The sequence below is a fragment of the Prenolepis imparis genome, unplaced genomic scaffold (genome assembly GCF_030444845.1).
Source record: "Prenolepis imparis isolate NDT839.2.m4 unplaced genomic scaffold, iyPreImpa1.0 SCAF_2, whole genome shotgun sequence".
Lineage (NCBI taxonomy): Eukaryota > Metazoa > Arthropoda > Insecta > Hymenoptera > Formicidae > Prenolepis > Prenolepis imparis.
The window spans coordinates 12,837,148-12,864,165 of record NW_028141160.1 but is presented as its reverse complement, the minus strand read 5'-3'; the positions used below and the strand labels follow the sequence as shown (position 1 = coordinate 12,864,165).

At 31.1% G+C, this 27,018-nt stretch overlaps 2 protein-coding genes and 1 long non-coding RNA gene across 9 annotated transcripts in view; 2 read left to right on the top strand and 1 right to left on the bottom strand.

The window, feature by feature from the left end:
- Positions 1-27,018, bottom strand: part of LOC145946224 (neuroglobin) — a 207,179-nt gene that overhangs the window by 17,186 nt on the left and 162,975 nt on the right. The window contains exon 1 of one of the 2 annotated variants that reach the window (XM_083055754.1): positions 16,717-22,750. The exons of the other annotated variant lie outside the window; for it this stretch is intronic. Coding sequence (XP_082911880.1) covers positions 16,717-16,910 — 194 coding nt within the window. The 5' untranslated portion in view covers positions 16,911-22,750. Of the gene's footprint in view, positions 1-16,716; positions 22,751-27,018 lie in introns of those variants that run through there. 2 annotated transcript variants of the gene reach the window in all.
- On the top strand, positions 607-24,378 carry LOC145946241 (uncharacterized). Its single transcript, XR_014427030.1, has 3 exons — positions 607-746; positions 1,298-1,342; positions 24,304-24,378. It is a non-coding gene; the product is annotated as an uncharacterized LOC145946241 (long non-coding RNA).
- Positions 25,469-27,018, top strand: part of LOC145946184 (uncharacterized) — a 67,071-nt gene continuing 65,521 nt past the window's right edge. For 5 of the 6 annotated variants that reach the window (XR_014427022.1, XR_014427021.1, XM_083055719.1 and 2 more), the window contains exon 1: positions 25,469-25,602. Coding sequence is in view for 3 of the 6 variants with exons in the window: in XM_083055719.1 (XP_082911845.1) it covers positions 25,498-25,602 (105 nt within the window). In the remaining 3 variants the exon portion in view is untranslated. Of the gene's footprint in view, positions 25,603-25,733; positions 25,976-27,018 lie in introns of those variants that run through there. The other variant, XM_083055733.1, reaches the window with a different exon arrangement.

Genomic DNA, 27,018 nt, shown 5'->3' with positions numbered 1-27,018 from the left:
CGTTTATCTCCGCGATAACGATTGATTTGACATAAATGTGTAATGTAATGCATAGGATGGATATTTTATTTTGGATATTTTACTTTTCAAAACTTTTAATAATTTTTAATAAATAAATTATAATAAAATTCTCATAATAATACACGCAACTTTTATAAAAATTATATTTTATCAATATTTTATATATATTTAGATCTAATTTATTCGAAGAAATATAATTTATATATAATTTATATAATTTATTCGATTAATCGCGAAAGACTATAATCTCTATAATTATGTTTACAGGTGGCCTCACTGCGGCGACTTCCCGGGTATTTTGTCAGTTGGCATCATTGTGGCGACATCCCGCGTAAAGTTCGCGCCGCGCGGATCGTAGCTTCGTATAATTATAATTGCCACTGTTCTCTCAAATATGCGTCGCATATAATTAACAAGAGCGCATAAAATATGCATACGATTAAAAGCGGGAGTGTCGAAATATGAAGTCGCGTACGATTAATGTCGGGAGTTCCGCACAAAGTATCGCGCGATTAAAATCGGAAGAGCCGCACAGAGTCGCGTACGATTAACGTCGGGAGTGTCGTTCAAAGTGTCGTGCGATTATTTTATTTTACTGATTAATGCGCGCACGTGATCGTATTTTCGCGAGCGTGTGCTGTGTAAGTGCCAAAAAGACGCTACGAACAAAAGAGAAGGAAAAGGAGGCTCGGGGAGGCATCGGGCAACGGCGGAGCAACCATGTGGTAAGCAAATTATAATTAAAACAAATTTATATAAATTAATATTATATAAATGTATAAATACACTGAGAGAATTTTCTCTTAGAATTTACCCTGAAAATCATGATAATTGTGGGACAATGTGGGAAAGAATTTTATGAGAATTTCTCTGATAAATATTTATCACAATAAAAATAATAATATCTATCACAATAAAACATAAAATATATTTGATTAATTTTATTAAACTGCATAGTAAAATTAATCAAACATATTTTATATTTTATTGTGATAGATATTATTATTTTTATTGTGATAAATATTAATCAGAGAAATTCTCATAAAATTCTTTCCATACCATATTGTCCCACGATTACCATGATTTTCAGGACAAATTTTAAGAGAAAATTCTCTCTGTGTATATATGTATAAATATATATTTATATATATTTATATAATTTATATAATTATATATATAATTTATTAAACTAAATTTTGTAATATGAAATATTGTATATATATTTTGTAATTGAAAACTATTTATACATATAATTTGTGTTTTTTATATGTTATAGATCAACGCTTTGTACTATAGAGCTTCGCTATTGTGCATCGTATCGGTGAGTGTATTGCACATATGTATGTATAACATTATCTGTATATGTAGATTAATCACCAAAAATTAACTAAAGCGCAATTCAGAAAAAAGAATTAAGAAATTATATGTTAACTTTACCAAAAAAAATTTAAGAAATTATATATTACATTTTTCATTAAAACAATGAGTTACATGATTTTCTTTGAAAAATTAAAAAATATATATATGCCAAGCAAATAAAAGTATTAAAAATTCTCCATTTTTTTTGGTTCATGTACATTTACATATTAAAAACATGATTAAAACTTTCTGGCGATTATTTTAATGTTATATATTAAAATTTACAAATATAGGGTCTGCGTACAATAAAAGGAATAAGAAAGGGAATAAGAAAGGCAGAACAGAAAACAGAAACAGGAAATAGAGAACAGTTTAATATAAAACATATGAAATGTAATTTATAGTAACGCAGAATAGAGAAATTTCATCACTTCACTTTAACACTATTCCTCTATTTTGCGTTACTAAATTATATTTTATATTTTATATTGAACTGTTCCCTATTTCTTGTTCTTGTTTTCTGTTTCTTATTCCTTGTTCCTTATTTCTTTTATTGTGCGCAGCCTGTTATTCAAATGTTATCGTTGCTTCAAACATTTGAAACAATTGTTTGAATACTGATATACCAAAAAAGAGATTTATTTTTTCACGCAGCCTCATAAAAACTTCGGTGAAAAATAAATTAAAACTTTTGTTTTAGTAACGTACTTTTTTATCGTAATATTTTATGTACTTTTTGGTTTATGTATAGTGCTTTGGTGAAAGCAATATTTTTCTCTTTTAGACAACTGACAACACAAATATTTTTGCAATTCTCTAGTTTTTAATTATTGACGAGAAAATAGAAAAGATGTATAGCTTTAAATGTATAATTGACATAAGTATTTCAAAATGCGAAATGATTTAGGACGTGTTATGAAAAAATCATTTTCTTCATCAATAATTTCACTCATCTCATAAAGGTATTAACATGTGCAACTTGCCACTTGGCTGTTGCCAGCTCGGCGGATATGATCCATTCTCTTTAAGAGTGGTACGTGTTCCAGTTTCTCTGACGACCACCCCAAAAGAATCGGTGGAATGTGCCTAACCTTCTTTTTTTTTTTTTTCGAAAACTCGTATTCAGTTTGCATGCATAATTCAAATTCCACCATTTATATATTAATATATTTATCATAATATTCAGATTGAGCTGCATAAATCTGAAAATGCGATTTGCTAAAAGAAGAGATATCGTTTTTAATTCAACGGGTAGAATTTTTTAAAGAAATATACTAGAATCATATGATTTTAGCGCAATACTTGTACATTTACTTGATAAATATTATTAGAAACGCAAAAGAGAAAGAATATATACACAGAGAGAATTTTCTCTTAAAATTTACCCTGAAAATCATGGTAATCGTGAGACAATATGGTATGGAAAGAATTTTATGAAAATTTCTCTGATTAATATTTATCACAATAAAAATAATATCTATTACAATAAAATATAAAATATGTTTGATTAATTTTACTATGCAGTTTAATAAAATTAATCAAACATGTTTTATATTTTATATATTATGATAGATATAGATATTATTATTGTGATAAATATTAATCAAAGAAATTCTCATAAAATTCTTTTCATACCATATTGTCCCACCATTATCATCATTTTTAAGGTAAATTCTAAGAGAAAATTCTCTCAGTGTATATTTAAAAATTATTTTATATTAATACATTTTTTTTTATATTATATGCAATCAAAAGTGTATGCGATATTATCGAGCTTTTATTAAAATATATACGGCATATTCAAGAATATCAAACTTTTTAGATAAGCAACTTTTAAATAAAAAATCGAAAGAAGATAATGAATATCAAGAATTATGTCAAATATACCTTGATTGCACACATCTCTATATTAAATTAGCTCACTTTATGCATTCGGGTGGGAAGTAAACTTTAACTTAATAGTGTGATCACGGCTCGAATATATAAATATTTGAGACTGGTCTGCTTTGCTCATTGTGTATTATTATTTTGCGTGACCCTTAACTCTATAGTAAGCAACGACATTTTTCTGCGATACGACTTTTTTTTATGCATGTTATATGTACACGCTAAAAACACAAAGCTGCTCTTACCCGAGAAAGCCGTTTATTTTTACATGAGCATCAAAGTTACTATCGAATACATTTAGCACACGTAGTTGCTTTATTAATTCTTCCGTGGCTAAGTGAGATATTTTTAATGCCCTATAGCACAATTTGCTTTTCTATCTAAAAAAATATTTATTTCCTTAATATTAGAAAATAAAAATACATAAAAAAATTATTATACAATTAAACGAGTATTATCATAGAAGTTTCTTTTTTTATCGAACGCATAAGTCAATTATATGTTGCTTCATTTAAATACTTTCTTTAGTACAGAAAATGACGAAGTTACACGATCGAGGAAGACAGAGAGATATTAATAAATGAGTTTAATGTATAAATTTGCCGCTTAAAAAAATACGATCGATGCGTCGCGTTGATCTCACATGCTTGTAATCGTTTATTGATTTCTGAGGCTGCCGCTGAACCAAAGGCTGCTTCGATTCCGCTCTCCCTCTGTCTCTCTCTCTCTCTCTCTCTCTCTTTCTCTTTCTCTCCCCCCCCTCTCTCTCTCCTTCATAACTGTTGAGGATGTCATGTATAGCTAATGCGAGCTTAATTAAGTTACCTTAAAGCTGGATGCCTAAGGGAATCGATGAGCTTATATATGTACGTATGCATACGCATAAATACACAGGATAAGCGAAATACATATAGGTATATCTTTGTCATCAAAAAAGTAATTTGTAACCATTCCACATAGCATCGAATAAAAATTAACATAATGTTAGTGATAGAATATCTCTAAAGTCTGATGTCAGAAAGTTAGACAGGAAATTAATATTATAGAGAAAGAGACTTATATCTGAACAAAACGCTAATTTTAATGGTATAACATTTTTAAAATTAAAATATTTCTCTCTTTGCTGATTTTATTTTTTCTAAATTGTATCATATTTACATGATATTTTATTTATATAGCTTTCTTAAAGTTTTCACTACAAATTATAATGAATAATTCCGCATTTAATTTCAAAACATACACAAAGGAATATACATATAACGTGGCTATTTTAAATTTAAATTTAGTTTTCATAAATTTTTGCATTTTGCAAATTGCAAATAAGTGTTCAAAAGTATGAGAGAAATCCTAGAGAAAGAAAAAGGTTACGAAACTATATACAATAGAAATTAAATGCACTAAAACTCAATTACAGTTATGTTCAAAGGGCGTACGAGTTTTACGGTAATATATACTGCAGAACTCCTGTGTCACTGCTATTACCGTCTTATTTTACGCGACATTTACCTTCTACACCACGCATCTATAGCTTAGATTTAAATTATGCGTGAGGCAGACATACACGCGCGTGAAATGTATATAGGAACATAGCAGATTCGCCAATATTGAGATACAACGGAATTCCCGGATTAATCTTATCCAAGAGTAATCATTGTGTCACATATTGGCCTCTCCCTCTCTTATTGCGCTCATGCAATCTATACAAGAGAATCAAAATTCAAGAGAAAATAGCTTATCTATGTATATATTATAATATAACTCAATAAATTATGCAATACGAAAAGCAGCACTACTGATATTTATTTTGATAGCTTGAATTTTTTATTCTAGTCGCTTTTGATTTTTTTATTTTAATTACTTTTCAAATACATTTAACCTCTATCCAAGGATAATGTATAAATAAAATTTAATGCAATGGAAGTACATTATAAATATTTGCGAGGAAATAAATATCCTATCTACTGTCTATGATTTGTGATTTGTACATATCAATGCAAAATATATATTATAATTAATATAATTTTTTGAACATTAATATGCTCTTAATAAAATTATAGTGCATATTTTCGTACTTCTCGTGTTTAATTTTTGTTTATATGTTTATCGTATTTTTTTTGTTTTATTTTATTGAGATAGAAGCTAGGATATAATAGGAGATAATAGATACATTATTGACGTGGTTGTTATTTACACTGTAATGAATACTTAATAAATAATCGGAAATGCACCGAAACTGTAAATTTCCAGTCAGTTATTCTCTTTGAGTGTCAAATTATATGACTTTAGAGACATGCTATTATATCGCTGTATAAATTAATGCGAAATCTATTTCAGAGAGAAATTTCAGACTACTTTTTACTAAAAATTGCAAAATTGCGGGATATAGATATCGAAAGAAAGAGAGGGAGAGAAAGAGAAAAAGAGAGAGAGAGAAATTTCAAGAACAAATATCATGAAATTTATATTATTATAAGTCTTTTTAATAAATTTGTTAATTAGATGATTAAATATTTATTACATAGAGATTAAATGTTCATTATTGATTATTAAATAAGGCATAAAAAAAAAATATCTAATAAAAATTTCTAAACAAAAACAAGTTTATATACTATGGAATTAAGATTTTTCTACCTAAATGACTTTATCTCATCTCAATAAATATTTCGCAATGTTGTTTTGAATAATAACAATTAAGATTATATGAGATATTGAGTGTCATTAATTATATCGATGCATCACGCTTGAATTATTTGGAAAATTCAGTAGAAATAGAAATTTTATCCTCATACATGACGAATATTAAATTGTCACAAATATGAAGTTATTTATTGTGATTGCGTGTCAACGACGCAATATTATATCAAGCATGATTACTCGTGTTGGTTTTGATAATATCGGATCGAACGGTAATAAACAAAGTGGAATACGTTCTTGTACGTTGATTACGTAAAAGCGAGCGTTTACAATGCGATTTTAGCAAAATTAAATTTAAATTGTTTTTTGTGCTATATATTAAAATTAAAAGTTTAAATCGCAAAAACGGAAAGAATTTTATTTGCCTGTAAATATAACTTTAATCGACCGCAATTCATATTATACGTTCAACATTTAATTTGACATTATTTATTGGGGCAAAAACATATGGCATTATTTGTTCTCAGGACAAAATTAATTTAGATTTTTTACTATAGATTTTTTACTATAGATAAGAATGAAGAGATAATTTTTCTTTTGTTATTATATTTGTATTGTTTAAGTTAGCTAGAATAATTATAGCGATCTTTCTTTATTTTTTGCGTAAAAATTTTTGTCGAGAATATTTGAAATATATTGATGTAAATAATCACATAGAATTATTAAATACAATTCTCTTCTTGAATCTTTTTCCTTTCTAGCCATGGTTTAAAAAAATTTTCGATATCAAATTGGTCCATTTTTCCGAATGAAAGTAAATCCGACTCCATTTTCACGTTGAACTATTTCAGTGTAACCGTTGACTAACTCAGCTCTGTGTTCGTGCTTCGTATATTGTGAAAACGTCAATATCAGGAAACGTATTGCTCGCTGACCAGTTGAGAAAAATAGTAGAAAGAGCTCGTGTGTGTTTTTAGAACAGAGCCTCGACGAACTTGCGTAATCTGTTAATTAACGCGCGTATTTCTTAAATGCATACACGAGATATCATATAAAAGTGAAATTTCGTTGCAACAAAAAATTTTATTCAAAATTTCCATAAATATAGTGAATATAATACAGATTTTACTACTTTTACATCTTTGTTTTAAACTTCAAAGCAAATAACGCCATATGTGTAAAAATATTTGTATTAAATCAAATTTCCAGTTGTGTGTAACAAATTGACATTTTTACGATATTAAATTAAATCTTCAAATTAGTTCACAATATTATATGAAAAACTGTAAAAAACTGTAAGAGTTTTTAAATTGTTGACATTCTGCAGAATTGCGTTATTATTTTAAATAATATTAAAGAGAGAAAGAGAGAGAGAGATTAAAAAAAGAGATAGAGAATAAAACACTTGATTAATGTTTGTTTATTTTTCAATTTAATCGTAAACTATTCATTTTAATAGATATTTGTTTGCTTGACTCCTCTTATCTATTTTTATTTATACTTTATTAAATTTAAATAGAGATTTAATTAAGATATTAATCTGAAGACCTGCATTATATATTGCATAATTGAATAATTCATCAAAAAGTATATACATAACTTTTCTTGATAATTTATTAAATAAAAATCAATAAAAATATTATATTCAAACTATTCTAAATATATTCTAATATATAATTGTCTCCATATAAAAGACAATATAAGTTTTATTTGTATATATATATATATGATTATTGTAAATATTTTTTAAAGATAAAACAAAATCGAATAATTTAGCAAAGATACATTTAGACGTAAAAAGTTTTAAAGAAATAATATTCAAGGGATTTCAACACTAAATTATGCTTCTGATATATAATATTAGACGAGATTATTGGTAAAAATTGCAATAAAATTTTCATTAAAAAATTATTAAAAGTAGAAAGTAAAGTAAGATTGACAATGAAAACAAGCAATTCAAAGAGAATTACATTTTTACGTTAGTATGATTTAATTAGAATCGAATTGAAGAGAGATTAATTTAAATACTCGCGAGGATAATGACTTTTTTCTGAACAAAACTCATTTATTTTACGTTTCAAAAGCAGAAAGCACTGTCATCATTTTCACGTTAAAATATCGTCTCTGCGAACCCGTTCTATGTGTACGTTTTCTCGTCGCGTGTGCTCAGCTAGCTTCAATATCGCGAATCGCGCCATTCGCGCACGAGCAAATAGAGCGCAGAGAAAGCTACGCTATCGTAAAGCACAGGAGATACTTTTGACGAAGAGAGAGAAATATGTGTATGTACACTATAACTTGATTGAATTGAAATATCAGGCCATTATAAAATTGACCGCGCCACAGTATTCTGTTATCATCTTATCGTTCCTTCTGTGAGAATAAAAATTAACACAGATAAATAATATATATTTAAGGTACATTTTTTAATTAGGTTTTTAATATTCTTTATAGAGCTCTCTGCAACTTAAAAATTTTTTTAAAAAGTTTAATATTTTCTTAAAAATAAATAAGACGTATTGATATATACACGAAAGCATTATAAAATAATTAGAGATATTCTTTTAATTATTTTCAAAAATTTTTGTTATTTTTCTTCATCGTTATTCATCTTTTCGGGATATCTAACGGCTCTAGACAGCATCGAGCGTTTTTCGCATTATTCCTATTTTAAGCAATCGGAGTACTGATCCCGTTCCATTGTTTTTACCCATCGCCTGTCACACGCACTCGGTTTCCCTTTGTATGACAGCTTTTCTGTTCTCATTGGTCAATAATAATAAAAGTGTTCTGATGCTCCCACTATATGCGATTGGCGTAGAATCGTCAGATAAAAAACTGCGACGAAAAAGCATTCTTCGTATGAATGATTTACTTCGTGAATAGAGACTTGTCGTCCTTATGGAATGGAAACGTGAAGACAAAAATGAGTTATTTCATTGACAAAAAAAGAGATAAAACCGCGTGCAGGAAAGAAATATGTCGATCGTGTCGATGTTACTCTCGGATTCTCGCGATTTTTTTAAATTGCAATAAGAATTAGGGTTTTTTTTATGAACGTTTATATAAATATGTGTTAGTATATTTGCTGCATTTATGTATCGCTATATATATTTTGTTATAATAAAAATTTCATAAAGTATTCACTTTTTTATAATATTAGAAAATATATAATATGAAATATATATAATATATAATAGAAAATAATAGAAAATAAGAAAAAGTAAAAGATAATAATATCTATTTCGCAAACACGATACAAGAATAGAAGGTTGTTATTTAAACAAGAGCTTTTGACCTAATTCCTGGGGTAAATTTTATAGCGGCTTAACCCTTCTTGATTCACCCCTTTTGTGTATACTACGTATCAGAGTTACGTTGTTACTCAAAGGTGTGCCGATATCAGAAAATCTCTTGTTTCTCGAAGGATTGTGAAAAAGCGAGACAAAGAAAGGCGAAATAAAGAACAGGCTCATCTATGTGGAAAGGAAAGAAAATACGAATGACCGGTTGTTTATCCGTAATTTACTGAAACATAGACCTAATGCGAAACTTGTTACATCGTTTTGATATCATTCTGAACGAATCGTTTACCGTTTCAATTGAAAAAAATGATCGAAATTTATATAACTTGTATTTTTTCTAAAAAAAATATATAGAAATATATATAATCTTATAAAGAAAATAAAGATAATACCGCATGTTAGGGACAATTATACTTTGTGTGTGTAAATTCAATAATCTCAAAATATGTGATCAAGATGATAACCATAAACAATGTTTAAAACATTTTAGTTAATCGTTAATGTGTATTACAAAAAACAAACGAAGTCAATTACAGTTTCGTGCTTTGAACGTGAGATTTAAAAATATATATATTTCACATAAGTTTTTGACTTTTCAAAGCAAAACAAAACGAGATTTATTTCACACTGCCCAGTGCTTTAGATACGAAACGAGATTTAAAAATGTGCAATTCCGTACGTTTTCGATTTTTCATGCAATGACTTTTCAAAAAGCGATGTTTACTTTACATCGCCTGCAAAAAAAATGTAATTAAATGTTTTTAAACGTTTTGCATTTGAAATATTTGGTAGTGCTTTTCAAATAAATTTTTATCTTCTGATGCTTATAAAATTTAAAAACCAGAGAGTGATATTTAATGTTTGGTAAGGAATATTCTTTCTTCTATAATATACTTTAAAGTCATTGAAATCAGTGAAGTTATCCTTAACATTCAATATTATCAAGATAAATATTTATTTAGAAAAATCGAATATTTAAAAGTAAAATTTTATAATTTTATAATTTTCTTCAATATTATCGCTATCTAAAATTATCAAACTCAATATCTGTAAATTTCTAATTTAAAGGAGCTACTCATTTATTACTCTTTTGAATACGTCTACTATAATCGCGTATCTGAGAATTATAAATGTTTCTCCCTTGAGTATCCCACATTAAATATTAATAAAACACGCATGCAAAGAGGAGTCAAGTATGTAGAACGAAGTGTATGTATATGTACACATGTTTATAGTTAATATTTAAAAGGACGCACGTAAAGTCACCTCTAATAATTCAATGCCAGTATGTATAACATCATACTTAATATTTAGAGAATTTTATTGTAAAAAGGCAAATTTTTTGCAATTAACTTACGCTATCGGAAGATAGAGAAAAGTGAGACGAGAAACGCATTGCGCATTTGTGTATTTAGAAAGAACAGATATAGCGAATTGCTGCAGTACCTCTAAATATTTAATCGAGTTCGTGAGTTTGTCTGCGTATATTTTCTCATTGATTCATTGATTCTACCGAGGAAACTGTTCTAGCCAATTCAGTAGAATTTCCTGTACGATAGAAACGCACGAATAATCTGGTAAAATGCGAGTCAAATCGAGGAATTTCCTTATCAAATTTGGGACAAATTAGATTGATTCGATAAATCAAACCGCTTTAAAAATAGTATTATATTGTTAATTGTTTGAAATTAGTGAGATGTAGAAAATTAGTTATTCCAATCTCATATTGAAAAATGAAAATTAATATCAATATTAATCGCATACAAAATCTCGTGCGTCATATTTCGATTATATTAATTTTATTATAATTTGCACTATTTTTTATTATAACAAAATACAGTTATTAAAAATCTACCAAGATAAATAGCAGTGTCACGAATGCATGTAAATTTATTTTTATCAATGCGTCACAGAGATTCATTAATACGAGGTTCGAATGCAGTAATGTAATAGAGGATCTATTTGCATGCACGTTTACTTTTGCTTGTGACAAATCGAATGTAAATGGGGATTTATTTTGATTGTGGATTGTCGCTAATTAAATTGACAGATTTTTAGGCCTTCTAATTCCAATCTTTTTTAAGCAGATTAAATCAAACGTTCAATTAAATCAAACGTTTTTAAAACTCGTCTGTTTTTTTTGTATATCGATTTTCTCTACTTTTTGACTATTAATGATGCAATTCTAAATTTTATTTTAAAATTATATAGTGCATTTACAAACATCCAACTTTGTGCAATAGTCATCTTCTTATCACGATTTTCTGAACTTGTCGGACAAAGTACATTGCGATATTGACACTCTCTAAGTAAGTGTGTGCGCGAGCATGTCAATTTAATGAATATAATAAAACGTGAATTCGTCAAACGTGTAAATTCTAATTTGCAATTTACAACAATGATTAACTTGAAAAAATATTTTCGATATTTTTTCACATCTATTTTCATAGCGATAGAATATTTTCTCAATAATGCGTTATGTATTCTGGCATCTTATGATTAATGATTAGTTTATTTTTTCCTTCAACTTACTCATCAATCTATTTCTAAAAAATAAAAAAAAATGAAAATACATCAACCATTCTCCGAAATAAAATAAGTCGATATAAATAATTTAATTTTTCATTCAATCTCTTTCAATTATAATTTTGAATGCTATAACGCTAAAATGACAATTTCAATTATTCTAGTTGGCGCTGCTTTAATGCGTTACAGTTCTAAATTATGACCTATACCCTATTTTCTCACTTCAACAAAGATTGGATGAATGTAGAATGTAGGTAATGGAGGGAAAAAGTCACGATAGAGTCAGGCGTCAATTCGCCTGATAAAAAAAAAAGATGTGAAGAGGACGGACAGTCCAGGTTATGCTCGCTCGATTGTTCAACTTAATCGGCGTCAATCCAATATCGTAGATGGGAATAGGCACGATGGGGTTCGCATGGCCGTCGACGATGCGGACTTTTGATTTGAAGAACTTTAATCTAACGAGACAACTTCACGCACGGTGTCCTCGAACGAGACGTAATCTCGTTTACGACTAGATGTATTACGATTGGATCAATGTCCGATTGTGCCTGTTGAAGGATAAACGACAAGCTGCTCTTCCAGCTGTTTGCCCGTATATCTCAATTAAAAGCGAGGGACCTTCTGGAATCTCGATTATAACCCGCCGATAGAGTAATTTTTATCGGAGATTCCTAAGAATTTATTTCGCTATTGCGGCTTCGGTGTATTGTGACAAGAAATATAATCGTATTTCTTTTTAAATCTCTCTCTCTCTTTCTCTCTCGAACGTTTTTTTGTAATCTTTTTTTGTAATCTTAAAGTTTTAAAATTTGCGACTTAGTGATTAATAAAGTAGATTTTAACAGGTTTATTTTTAAGATAAGCAATTAAAAAATTTGATATCTTTTATTTTTGCAAACTATTTCTAAATCGAAACACTTTCTGAGTTAAATGTTCCTTTGGAACTCGAAAATTATTAAAATTCAGAATACAGTCACTTGACTGTACAAGATTAGATTTAATTAGCAGTCGTAAAGCTATTGCTATGCGACAATTTAGTTTATCGATATTATCACAATGCTTTTAATGAATCGTTAATTACATTGGTGATTTCCAATCTGTGTTTCTCGACAAATGTACATGTAATACAAAATAACATGATTAATAACTTATTGAAAAAGAGAAAAAGAAAGAAATACATCTAATAAAAAATATTACATATAGTTTTATAAAATACTTAATTTTTCGATGAGACTTTTTTTTTCATTCCGATCACATATACATATATCATGAAATAATCATCACTGGAATATAAAAAAATTGCACAGTCAAATCAGTCAAAAATTTAGCAGATTCTGAAAATTTTGCTCGAGAAAATGTCAGCCCGATTTTATCGAATATTGGCGTCTGAAACGAACGGCGAATTTCATAAGCTGCAAGTTAAAAAGCAGACAATTCCATGATAATATAACAAGCGCTTTTGTTCAGACGACAAACTCGAATAAGATTGTACCAAATCGTGATAAATATTGCTGTAGCTTGCTACATTCGCGATCGAAAGACTGCCAAAGGACGCTCCTTCACGAACGCTTTTCACAATGGTATATAAAGCAATAGTTCTACGAAAGTACATATTTCTTTGTGTGCAGTATTCCAGGAGACCTTCGTCAAGACGACGACTCGTCCGTGAATTGGGACTCTTGCCAAATTTTGTAGAAATTAACAGGCACAAGTGCCAGTCTCTTATGTTAGTACTTGGCGAACTAATTACGCGACGAATTCTTGCGGATTAGAATCGAGAGTCCTTCGCGAAAATTTCACGACTCAATCTGTTTTCTCTCTGGAGAAAAATATCGAGATGGAAGGCGCGTCTTTCATACGAAATGCTTTGGAACGAGACTTTATCCATATTGTACTAGGTCAGTTATTTATGGAAGCTTTTTAATCGGGTCATTTGCAACATTTATGAAAATCGACTTAGCTTTCTTATTCGCCAAAGATAATGGTAAATCATTTTTTTTTTTCTATGAAATATAATACGAAGTTCTTATTTCCCTTACCGTAATATAATGAAAGAGGAATACATCAATGCTTTGTTTATCATCATAAAAGAAACGGTGTACTTTGATAACTTTTTACATTATTGCATCTCAATAAATTTGTATATATATATCGCTTGCTTTTTGTAATTTAAAGAAACTTTAGAAATTTACTTCTTTGCAAAATAAAATTGAAACCTTTTTATAATCAAAAATCTAATACGCCTAAATTTCTATACATTCTATATTTGTGCTTTAAGAACAAGTTTAATTAATTAAATAATTAATGTTTGCTTTGTCGTAAACGTTAAATTAATAATTTACTTTTATTATATAATTTATAAATCACTAATCTCGTTCTAAAAAATTGCACATAAGTTTCTCTTTTACTATTATCGCTCTAGCGGAAAACGGAATAGAAAAATTCGTGTATGTTTATTAAGTGTTAAACGATCTCAATTAACGGTGGTCTCGAGATAGACCCGTTCCACGATAGTTTCCACGTTTAATCTACGCGTCACAGCTTTGTATGATCAAAATATGGGGTCTCCAGAAGGAGGATTATCCCTCAGTTCGATGCACGAGCAATGACACGGCCGACGGTCGGTTTACGATCCACCGATAGACATTCTCTGTGTAAAGGAACGTCAGTGAAAACGGGCGTGAAGGGAGCGTAAGGATCGACGAGTACATCAACCCTCTTTCAGGGTTGCGTCTGACGTTGATGGCGGCCTTGAAGAGCCTAAACGCTCAGCTAATCACGTAATGGCGCATGACGCGGGCGAAACGCGCCGTATCCTAACTTTGGAAAATGTATACGGCCATCTTTTTACGGAAGACGAAATTTTCGACACGGTTCCTTTCGATACTAATACACTTTCGGAAGACGAAATTGATTTCCGGCTCACGTACCGAAATCTCAAACATATTATGTAAAACCCCGTAATAGAGACATCGCTTACTGTTACGTCAAAATTACAATTACGAAGTAACAGTGTTAGTTCTACGGTAGTTTACGTGTTAATTTATGTAGCGCAAATGTTATTATAAGTGCCGGAATTTGTATAGGACAACTTGTAGTCCCAAAGAGAGAGAATTCTTTTTTATATATTCTTAATATTTTATTATACATCATTAAACAGGAATATATTTTATATATTCGATCTAATTAGTAAAAAATTTAATAAGAACTAAACAATTAAAAAAATGTAGTATTTACAAATTTTGTTTAAATAAAAATTCGCTGAAAAATGTTAAAATTTATGAATGACGCGTTTAATATATGTTCAAAAAGATCCCCGTTTAGCTTTAACATTTTAAAAAATGTTTTAAATTGCCTATAAACACGTGTTTAAAATTACCTCTAAACAGTTTTTGTAAAAGTTTTACATAATATTTATAGAAGAATTAGAATAGCATTAATTATTATTTTCAGAATCTGCTAGATTTTTAACTGATTTGTCTATATATATGATTGTCAATTTTTTTATATTCCAGTGATCATTATTCACGATATATGTGATTGGAATGAAAAAGTCTCATCAAAAAATTAAATATTTTATTACATGCATATTTTTCGAGAAATATTATTAAAAATAAAGAATTAACATAATTATTTATAGAAATAAAAAAAAATAGATTAATTTATGTGTGTGTATATCACACTTTATTACTTTATTACTGAAAAATGCAAATTTTGCTTGACCTAGAAACTGCATAAAATATGTTTCTGTAAAGTTGTGTTCTATATATATTGCATGTAATAATTTGCAAAACTTCACTTGTGTTTCTTGTTTACGAGCTTGCCCGCATGATGAGTTAGGTGTTAATAACGAAGACATGCGTATATTTCATATAAAACCGAATCAATGAGAAAATTTATTTGCTGAAAAGTGAGAAATAATCGTGATTTTTAAAAATGTTTACAGATATTTCTGCTTTTTTGCGGCATTTAGGTATAAATTATAATTTGTGATTAATTTTGCAACATAAATGAAAGAAAATAAGTCAGGTATAAAATATACATAATATTTTACGTATGTGATTTCCGCGAAATTAATTTTTCGGATTAATTAATCAATTAATAAATGTTAGTTTGTTCATTTTCAATGATATTGGAGTATCATGGTCTATCATTTATCAGGATAGTTATCTTAATTGTCTCAAAAAGAACTTCAAATATCTGTAATACAGTTCCTATCACATTTCATCCTCTTCAGCTATCGTACAAAGATAAAGTATTATAGTATCATAGGTAAAGTAACGACCACGTCATGTGATCGATAATGTGTGGAACAAGTAAAAAGTGTAAAAATATTTCAATAATTATAGACTTTACCCTTAGCGTTAAGAAATTATATCGGAATAAAGTCATTTTTAATGTTTTGCTAACACAAAGTCCGGTAATAAACTTAGAGTTAACAATTTATTGCATGACCTACTTTAATATATGTTTTGCAAATTACACATTTTAAAGAAACACATTATTTTTGCACATGTTTCTAAAATGGAAGAGCTAAAGTGTATATGCAAATATTTTCTGTAGCATATTACGCTCATTCAATGAAATATTGGAGCATTATTTATCGGGATATCTATCTTTTAATTGGCTCATAGAATTGTTAGGGTCAGAGAATTTAAGTCCTCCTACAATATTATTTTTATCATATATTTGTTTATATATTTAAAAAATTGCTTATTATATTTAATTAAATTATTGCTTGATGACAACGTAATTTAATTAGAAACTCTAGAGAAGAAAAAAATATACAGGAGAAATATTTTTTCGCATAAAATTAATGCGAAATTGAAACGATCTTTCACATTAACGAGAACGTATGCATATCGTGTTCTCGTTTATCGCGCGCGAAGATACGATCGTTCAAGCGTCATATGTTCCCCTCGAACGTTTTTGTAGCGAGCGAGTCGTAAAAGGTTCGCGACGTTAATGATGGCTTACATACCTTATGAACATGTATATGCCCGTGGGCTCCAGTGCCCTGGAAACCGCTTTCCAACTGGCGATAACCGTAAATTTTTGCCTGGCCGTGAGCGGAAGTCGCGGATCTGTGGCGGCCGGCGGCGGTGGCGAAGAGTCATCGTTTCCGGCCTGATTGCGCGATTTCGAGGTGGCCAGTTTGCTCAGTTCGCAACCCATGTTGCGGCTACAAGTCCTGAACGCGACTCCCTGTGTCGCGAAAGACACTAACCAAACCGGCCTGTAAACGGGGAAACAATCGACACTTTGCGTCGCGAAATTCGTGGATTGCGCGACGGCGCTTCGATTCCGCTTTCACTTCCTGCCACTTCGGCGGTACCGCGAAATCGCACTGCACTACGTTAAGATCGATGATACAAAATACGATCGACGGTGAAGAACTGTCGTTTTTGTCGAATCACGGATCGGCAGTAAAAAGACGCTTTAGATAAAGAGAATTCGTTATATTATTAATTTCTTAAGTCCTCTCTTTGCAAAAATTTTTGCTTTCTACTCCTGAACACAGTGCACGTGGTCGAGTTTGAAGAATCCGCGTGTCTTTGTTAAAGTTTATTGTTTTTCTTTTTATTAAATCGACTATTTTATGACGCGACCGCTAAAAGCGAGTGATCGAAGCAACTTGCCGCTTCACTTCGAACACTTCGTGGCCGATGAGAAAGATTCACATCCTGTGACACAATCTTGGCGAGGAACACGTGCGCTTTTTAGAGCGAACCGGCCGCTTTTAAGCTGTTCACCCGTGAACGATCGCTCGCCATCGCTGACAGCAAAGATAAGCAAAATAAACTTCGTAGAAGCTTTCCCTCTTCGTACGGATCTTATTATGTACTCGGTATATGTTCTTGACGCGCGCATACATTTATCTTTTCTTGTAATTGAGAACACACGACGGTCCCAAGACGCACATTAATCCACCTCCACATTCTATTCGTCCCTCATTCGAATGTTTCCCATCTCCTCGGTTGCCCGTCACTTAAACCTCGCGTCTCCTCGTTGCTGCTTTTCCTCTTCACATCAAGTTTTCCGTTCTGCGAGTTCATCTATCTAGCCTCTCCTTCTCCATTTCCCCTTCAACATCAATTCTCACCACTCCGCGTGTAAAATCTTCTTTTTTTCTCTCTTCACCAAGATCTCTGCACTTTATCGTGCGTTTTTTTGGTCCTAAATCTTCCACCATCGATTTCTCCACTTTTATCACTAGAGCTTTATATATCAGTGGTCCTCTTATTTTCTCCGAGGATATCTGTAATTGCTTCTCTCCAACAATTTTTTTCATCCAATTTTCTCTATCCACGTCTCTTCTTTTCCATTCTTTTGCACGTTTTGTTTTCAATATACAAGCTCATTTTCTCGTTTCGACTAGAATCTATTTCCCGCTATTAAATCTTGTTTTATTATTTGTTTCGTATTTATCAAGTTTTCATCTTACACATTTCACATTCACCTCGCTTTTTTCTTCTTTCTCTTCTACTTTTTTCTTTCATTCGTTTTTCTCTTAATGAGACCTGTATATTTTCATTAAGTATGCAAATTATATCCTTTCATTGTTTTATAACAACAAATCCTCTTTTTCTCCTAAGAATCTCGTTGAACTCATTAATTCTTTACAAAATTTCAATACGACGATCTTCATGTGCCTGCCATTTGTTTTCATCGTCGATTGTCCCTCAAATTATTCGAGATTTCTGTCAATAAACGTACAATTTGCTTCATTTGATTCACTGGTCCAGTCGGTGAGTACGCGAACAGTCATGGTCCCCTTAAACATCTTCATGTTTCTCGATCTCCGGGACATTAACTGGAAGCATACACGGCTGCGATGATATCTATCATATTTACCGACCGGAAGGATTGATCGATCTCATTTGCGACGAACTCGACAGACGAAAACGTGCCAGACGATCTAGATCTAGAATGTCGGAGGGATCGATATTCGGTATGAATGTGACAAATAAAACTCTCGGGCCGTCACTTCGTCGATACGAACGAGCCTGTTAAATACGAGAAATGGTCTTCATGGAAGCAGGGAATTGAAAAATACAAGCAACCTATTGCGTTTCAAACTTTACTGATTTCCATTTCAGTGATCTGTTAATATTTAAAATCTGAAATATTTATTATTAAATGGTATCGCAAAATTTTCTAGCAATTATAATAAATCTTTAGAAAATAAGTATAAATAACGAATAAGAAGTTTTATACTTTTACCTTACTTGTTCTTTCAATATATCAAAGTATTTGCAATAATTTCTTTTTAAAGAAATATGCATTTAATTAAAGGACAATATCACATTTTTTAAAAATGATTAATCGAATGAAATATCTTTAATCGAGAAAAAAGTCTGCATATTTAATACGTCTGCATAAACTCTATTTACAATTTTATTTAGAAAATAATATTTGATGCTACCGTCTTATCTTTCCCGTACAAAAAATTAACGCTTTCTCATTATCCGACATTAGTCAAGTCCAGTCACAAAGACTTCCGAAGTTTCGCTATTAGTTCGACAACATTGAACGACGTGATGCTTCAATTAGCGTAATGGCGGTATCAGATTAGATCAGTTCGGAACAAAGAGATGAAGGAGAAATCTTAGCCGACAAGTCTTAGTCAAGTTGGACGTAAAGCTCCGTCGAGCGAAAGAAAGAACGAAAGAATCGGGAGCGGCGAGACGGAATTCCGGCGACATTGATAAAGGAGTTTCGAGGGACGTAGAGGGTGGTAACCAAAGTCATCTGTATCATTACTTCCCCCTATTCGATTCTCGTCGAATTCGAAAAGCACGTCAAAGAAACGTGCGAAGCGACAGTGGGAACGTATACAAGGCGAGAGCCTCGACGATAAGTAGATGAAAGCGTTATAAGGCAGCCGGGCGTAACCGGAAAGGGGAGATTCTCTCCTGTGTTCTGTTTCATCGGGGCTATATATCGCTAACTTTACGTTCGAGTTGTCCGTCTCTGCAGGAAACGCTGGACGTATCTCTAACGTTGATAAGCATCGCCGCTAAAGTTTAGCGGAAGTACGTAAAAAGCGCACCGGGTATAACGCGGATAACTTAAATGGCTTTTGAAGTTCCCGATGCAAAAAATGTAAATGCATTTCGTTAAAGCGAAAGTCCGTCGCGAGAGCGGAGGGATACTGCCGGTAACATCGGCCTTTAATGCTCAACCTTTACACAGCCGTATGTCATTTAAAAGGTATCGAATACTTAATATTGTATAACACATTTGCGTAGGAAAATTTTGATTATTTATGCGGCTGCTGAAATGTTAAATATTCACGATAAAATTTTGTTGATCAGTGAAGAAAATATTCTCACTGTCTTCTGTCTCTTTGCATTCAGCGTTAAATGTATTATATTTGATTCTAAATTTTATTTGCAACACCGTTTTCTAAGATCAATATAAGATAAAAAAATTAAATTCATTTTGCTTATTTAATTTTCATAAATATTTTTGCAATGTGTTGTGTTCATATACATAAATATTTCTTTAAATTAATTATTATACACATACATACATATATTTATTTTTCTAAAAAAATATACATATAATAATTAATTTAATCTTCATAAAAAATCTTCATTTTATCTTCATATTTATCTCTTTTAAAAAAATATCCATTTGCATTCTATAAAAAAAATATTCCTTTTAAGTTGATGTCAAATTTGATCTAATTTTAAATAGATTAAGTTATTGCGATGTTATGGTAGCTCAAAGCTTGATATTGCATTTATTTTATTGTCAATATAAGATCACGACAATTTAATAATAAATATGTTATGAAATATGAATCTTTGCGTTTGTCGTCGTAGTCGAAAAATATCGGAATGATCGAATAAAACTGCAAATGATATGCAACTTCTCTATTAACAAATGTTATGTCGTTGCTTTGAGAAAAGTGATAGAACGCGATAAAAAGACTGACATGTTGGCATGATAAGCCGAGCATTATCACTGGACTTTAGAATCGATGCATCATTCACGGGAATTATAGCTTGCGGACAAATCAAACCGTAACAAATCCAAAATTGAACCACTTACGCTCAACAATGTTTTGTCACATGTTAATGCATTTCGTAAAATATTCTCAATAATTTTTCTTCATACATTTTAAGAAGTCTGCAAAAAGTTGAATATTTTATAAATTTATAAAATTTTGCTTATATATCTCTGAAATTATTATCCATCTACAAATATTTAGAGATCATGTATATTATAATTTCATTCAAATTATATATTTTATCTTAAAGAGATTACATAAATTTGAAGCATACTATCACTTTTAAACATCTAGCGCCCTAGTTTCCTGATCTTTATTTGTGGACTCCTTGATAATAAAAATCAATTTCCTATTGATTAATAGGAAATCGATATTATTTTATTCTGAACATCATCTTTTTCTTCGCAATTTTTTAACATTTAAGTTAAATGAAAGAGAAATTGTTCTTTCTTTACTATCTCTATGTAAATGTGGATCCTTATAAATTTCATGAAAAGCTTTCTATGACTTGCAAATGAAAAATTATCGATATTTCGATATTTTTTAAAGAAAATGTATTCGAAATGAGTCAAAGAATTCATAGAAAAAAAAGAAAATTGTGAGAACTGTGCGATATACTTTATATCTAATATTTTCTTGTGCTAGTATAAGATAGTATAAAATAGTACAAAATGAATATAATAATTGCACATATTTTTTAATCAATTTAATTTACATTTTGAACAGATGTCGCAATCATCTCTCTTTGATATATCATGATTAGTATCTCAATACCGAAACATATATCTTTATCCAAAGTTAATTAAATTTGGGGAAAAAATTCATAGCGCCAATTTCGTAAACGATGCATCGCTTGTACTAGCGTTAACGTGAAAAATAGGGGTTAATCCCGGCAGCCATAAACGCATTTATGTAGAATCGAGAGGAGAACAAACAAACGTGCCGAAACCATCGAAAGATAAACAGCTTACGGAGCGAAATCTACTTCGTCCGCGTGCTGCAAATTCTCGTCACGCATGTTTCTGACAGTGATGCGACGCACCAGCACCAGTTGATATATCACTCGACTCGCGTCTCTATTAATTTCTCCTCGTCATCAGGCAAAATTATCTATACACGACATTCCAGTTCCGTGTTCCTCGTCGAGGATCGTCGAAGCAATTTGCGGAGCAGCCCGGCTGAGAGAGAGAGAGAGAGAGAGAGATTCGCTCTTACTCTTCAAGTTGCTTAATCTAATCGCGAACTTATAACAATTCCTACATGGATCACCGAGCATCGAGCATCGAACGGCGGATCGAGTGAGTCGTTTCCGAGCTTCCGCACCACTCGCGTGTCACCGCGGATCGATTCGCTCGTCTCTCATCCACGTTTTCTCTCGAGACAGACGGAAAGGTCTTTCTTCCTTCGTCGCCGCGCGTCCTCGATTCCTCTCCACGTTCGATCGTCCGCCTCGATTCCGCCGCGTCACGCGCGACGACTCATCATCGTCGTCGTCGTCGTCGTCGCTCGCGCGGAAAACACGCGCGTTTCTCCACGCGTCTTCCTCGCGTCGTGATCGTGCGGCGCGACGCGCGCTTTCTATCTTTAGAATATCTCCCGGGGCTCCCCGGCCGAATGCTTGGCACGATGCTTCGGCGTCGGCCGTGTTGCCTACTGCCCAGGCGAGCCGAAACTGAGGCATCCATAACAAGCGCTCGGCGAGGATACAGCGCATGCGCATTCGCGTCCCGCGCACTCCGCGACGCGGACTCTCTTCTCTCATATATACAACCTGCATCCTGTACTGTTCCCTCTCTCTCTCTTTCGTTTTCTCTTACAAATTTTGCGTTTCCTTTCTTTTCTCGCAGTTCCCTCGCTCGACCCTCGTGCGAACAATTAATCGGCCACTTTTTAAATTTTTTTCTTCACCCTTTATCTCGGAGGTGAGTAGAGACTTTTTAAAGATCTCGAGAGTTAATGGACTGCTGAAAACAATTAGAGGGTTAAGTTACTTATTCAAATAGTTATTTCGCTCGGCAGATGTTTTAAAAATGTTTTTAGTGTAACATGTTAATGGTCAGTAAAACGTAACATTTCAACTTTTTAAATTATTTTCATTATTGAGCCCATTCTATGAAACTTTTCAAAGAAATAATTTCTTAATTGTTTAAACTAATAATCTTGAAAGGTCTCAATGGAAGTATAAACGCGACAGAGGAGTTAAAGTATAAATATGTATATTCCCGATATACATATATTCTATAGGGACCTTTGAAGTTAGTGGCCTAAAGTTTAAATTTCATTAGCTTGCACGTAGATCCATCCCTGTGAGTGTAGGCCATTCAAATATTATTGCAGAAATTTGAGAATATCTATAGTACTTGACTTAAATTCATAATCTTATTTGCAGAATCGCGAAAGAATAAGCATAAGAATCATTGTCGTATGTTTGCAGTTTTCTTCAACTTTTGAATTCGCTAAACGTAAATTTAAACGTTAGTATAAATATATAACAGAAAGTTTTACATACGATATACGATATTTTATTTAAAATATACTCGCGTGCATAATTTTCAAAGAGTATGAATATTTATATGCGACAATTTCAAAAATGTAACACGGTGTATTCTGACTATAATATTTAGAGTGGTGAGAATTAATCTCTTTTTGAAACAAATATATGCTGGGTGAGTGTTGCGGGAGCTCGAGCGTGAATAAATGTTGCCGCTTTTAAACGTTCTCGGTACTCTCACCTCAACAATTTTATTGTTTCTGATTTTCTCTAATAATAAGCTGACTAGTCTACTCTACGTCTAATATTTGCGTATTTTCACAAAATCCCATAAGTTTAAGCTCAACTCAGACTTTAGCATTACTCGTATAATATTCATCTCTTTCTTTCTGTCTCTCCATCTACATTTGATTTTCATCTACACATACAAATATTAATAAGTATTATTATATATAATATAGTATATAAGTATTATTATATATAAATATTAATAAGTATTATTATATATAAATATTAATAAGTATTATTATATATATATTATATATAAGTATCATTATATAATATTAATTAGTTGCGTAGCTTATGTTTGTGATGGGTTTCCATAGAAATGTCACAAGAGAAAATGACTTGCATATATTAAACGCAAACATTAACGTAACTAGTATTACATTTTGATCGGGATAGCTTAGGAATATTCGCGCACTTTATAATCTTGCTTTATACATATATGACACGGTTGTGTCATGGAAGTTGCCATAAGTTCCTAACAGACTTGTCATAATCGCAAACCGCTCTTATAGATCGACACGTGGGATCAGTTAACGTAAACTAATATTTAGAACTTAAGATATAACATAATTTTGCAGCTGCCAATTCTGTATTTTGCATTGTCTTATTTAGAAATTAGAGTGATTTAATTTTAATTAATCTCGTGTCGTACTTGTTTTGCAATATATTAATAGTCGAAATATTTCTTTTTTTTTTTTTTTTTAAGAGAAATATTTTTTTTTCTCAAGTCAAGAATAAAAATTGTCACGATATTTTTACTGTGATTTCAGAAATATCGGTTTCCGATCAGCACAAGACCTTCAAAAATGTTCTTTCCTCATCAAAAGGAAGCTTACAAAATCTGAGCCAAATTGCCTGATCGCCCTAGCAACACAGTCAAGCTTGACCTTTCGGAAAGCGTTTGAGAATGACAAGAGCGCACGAAGAGCAGATTTTCCTCTGACACATACTCCCTAGCTCATCATCGGTAAGTAGAAACTTTCGTTTGCCTGCAAATTACCTATTACAAAAAAAAAAGTTACACTACCTGCCGGATACTGTAAATGAACCTCGAATTATAAGCCGGCGTGCAAAGTTGCTCGAAATTTCAAACCTGACGGGATCGTTTACAAGGTAACCTCGTCGACCTGAATCTATCAGTTTGAATGAAACTTTGCTAGTATAGAAAGTACTTTCAGATATGAATAATATTTTGTTTCGCTCGTGACCTATTAGAGGGAAATTTACATATGAGTTAGACAAGTTATGACTTTTCATTGCGAGATGCATCAGACTATTAAAACAGATTATTTGTGTAATATTTGTTATTATTTGATAAAAAGAGAGAACCGTGAGAATTTTATTCGTATTACATTTAAATTGTGCTACTATGCTTAATCATTTATTAAATGTACGATATACAATCTCATTTCCAAAAAAAAAAATATTTTCATTTGACTTTATAAATATTTTGTTGTATGCGAAGCCGACTTCTTCGATATAATTTTTTAGAATTATAAAAAATTTAAATTACATCAACAATAAGAAAAAACGAATAACGCTTAAAAATTAACTTAATAATTTTATATAAAAATAAATATAAATTTAATATAGTAAGATAAGGAATTCCATAATTTTATATTAATTTTGTGTATTATTTTTTATATTTTTCATATTATATTTATATATATTGACATTCTAATTTACCAAATTACTCCAACTAATCAATTTAATTAAATGTGTAACCATTTGTAAACATTTTAACTAGAGCAAGATAAATTATTAAATATATGTCGCGTGGATATGTCGTATCTTTCAACGTGTAAGGCTTCTGTAGCGTTACCAGGGATTACTGTTGAGCCCTTGAATTTAATCCCAAGCTAGAAGGGTCAAACAAAGAAGGGAAGGAACTTATGCGTGAGGCAGACTTCCAATCAGGACTCGCGTTAACCCATCCAAAAGCCGCAAGGTTCCGTTGCCCCCACATGCTTCCTCTTAAAGTCAGTTTGTCACGAAGTGCGCGTTTGAATCGACGTGTCTTGATAGTCTTTTCGGTAAATCGGCTTCGCATACAACAAAATATTTACAAGGTCAATGAAATTTGACGTTAAAAAAAGAAACATATTTTCAACACCAATTGCAATCTATGAATGTGTTGTATGTTCATATATATATTGATCGGCGTTATTATTTTTCATGATATTTTGCATAATTTCGTGCAATTTACTTTACATATTCGTAGTTGATTAATTTCGTTTGCGTAATTTCTACCGCGGTAATACAAATTTATTGCGTCGTGCTGATTTAAAGTTTGTTACATACGAACGATTTTGTGTACAAAATATACGAGTTATAGTTCCGTGAAGAGCGTGGGCAAGCTATATTTCGTGTTAGAATAATCGAATGTGAGAGTTTCTGAATGTTGTGTAGTAGCACGCGTTGTGGAAATTTCCTCGAGTGTTGGTGAGTCTATTGTTCATAATAAATTTTCTCTCTCGAAAAATAATTCTATTTTATTATAAGGAATAATAAAACGAGATAGCATTAATTCATCGGAATACATTTTCCATAATCTGTTTTTACGTGTTTGTGGTATTGGATTTAATTTATTCTAAAAAATTCTATAAAATTTTTCATCACACAATATGTGTGTATGTGCGCGCTTTTACCTTAATTCGAATTCTACCTTTCTATATTCCCGTATATCATTTATTTTTACGGTTTGTCATTCACGATGTGTGAACGAATTTTTAATATTTTTATACGCTAATTGAATATCCAGTATAATCTTTTGTTGACACCTGTCATGAGATATATTTTTCCACGTGTATTTGCAGTATCAAAAATTAAAATTATAAAATAAAATGGTTTGAATTTAATTTTGCGTATATGTTTTATAATTTTTTAAATCATCAATTTTAATGTAAACAGTTACATAACAAATAATTATTTTTATGGTTAGATATTATTTTAAAATATCAAAGGATCGTAGTATGTATTAACGTAAATAAATAAGATTGTTAAATTAATTAAATAATTATCAATACAATCTTATAATTATATAGTTTTATAATATATTGCATTCATTTTATAATTTTCTTATTCTCATATCGCAGTGATTTATTCATAATAATGAAATTGCATTTGTTTGATATTGCCGTAAATATTGATCGAGTATTGCAACAGTCAGTTTTGACGCAAATTTGAATGCATTCCGTTTCACTACGGAAACGGAACGCATCCTGCAAGAAGACGAGTATCTGGATAAATCATCTCTCGGAATATTTCCAGTTTTCCCTTTATCACTGCGAGCTTGCGCCATCTCGCATTTCTCTATTCAGTAAAAGAATGAAAAATCGTTCGTTTTCATAATTAACTGCGACATTTCGCTAAAGTATAATAGCGCATACATTTTTTATTTTAGAAATTTACAACAAATGGGTCATAATACTTTTGCTTTCATATTTCAATCATGTTTAGAATGCTGTGATGCGTCAACTAAATTT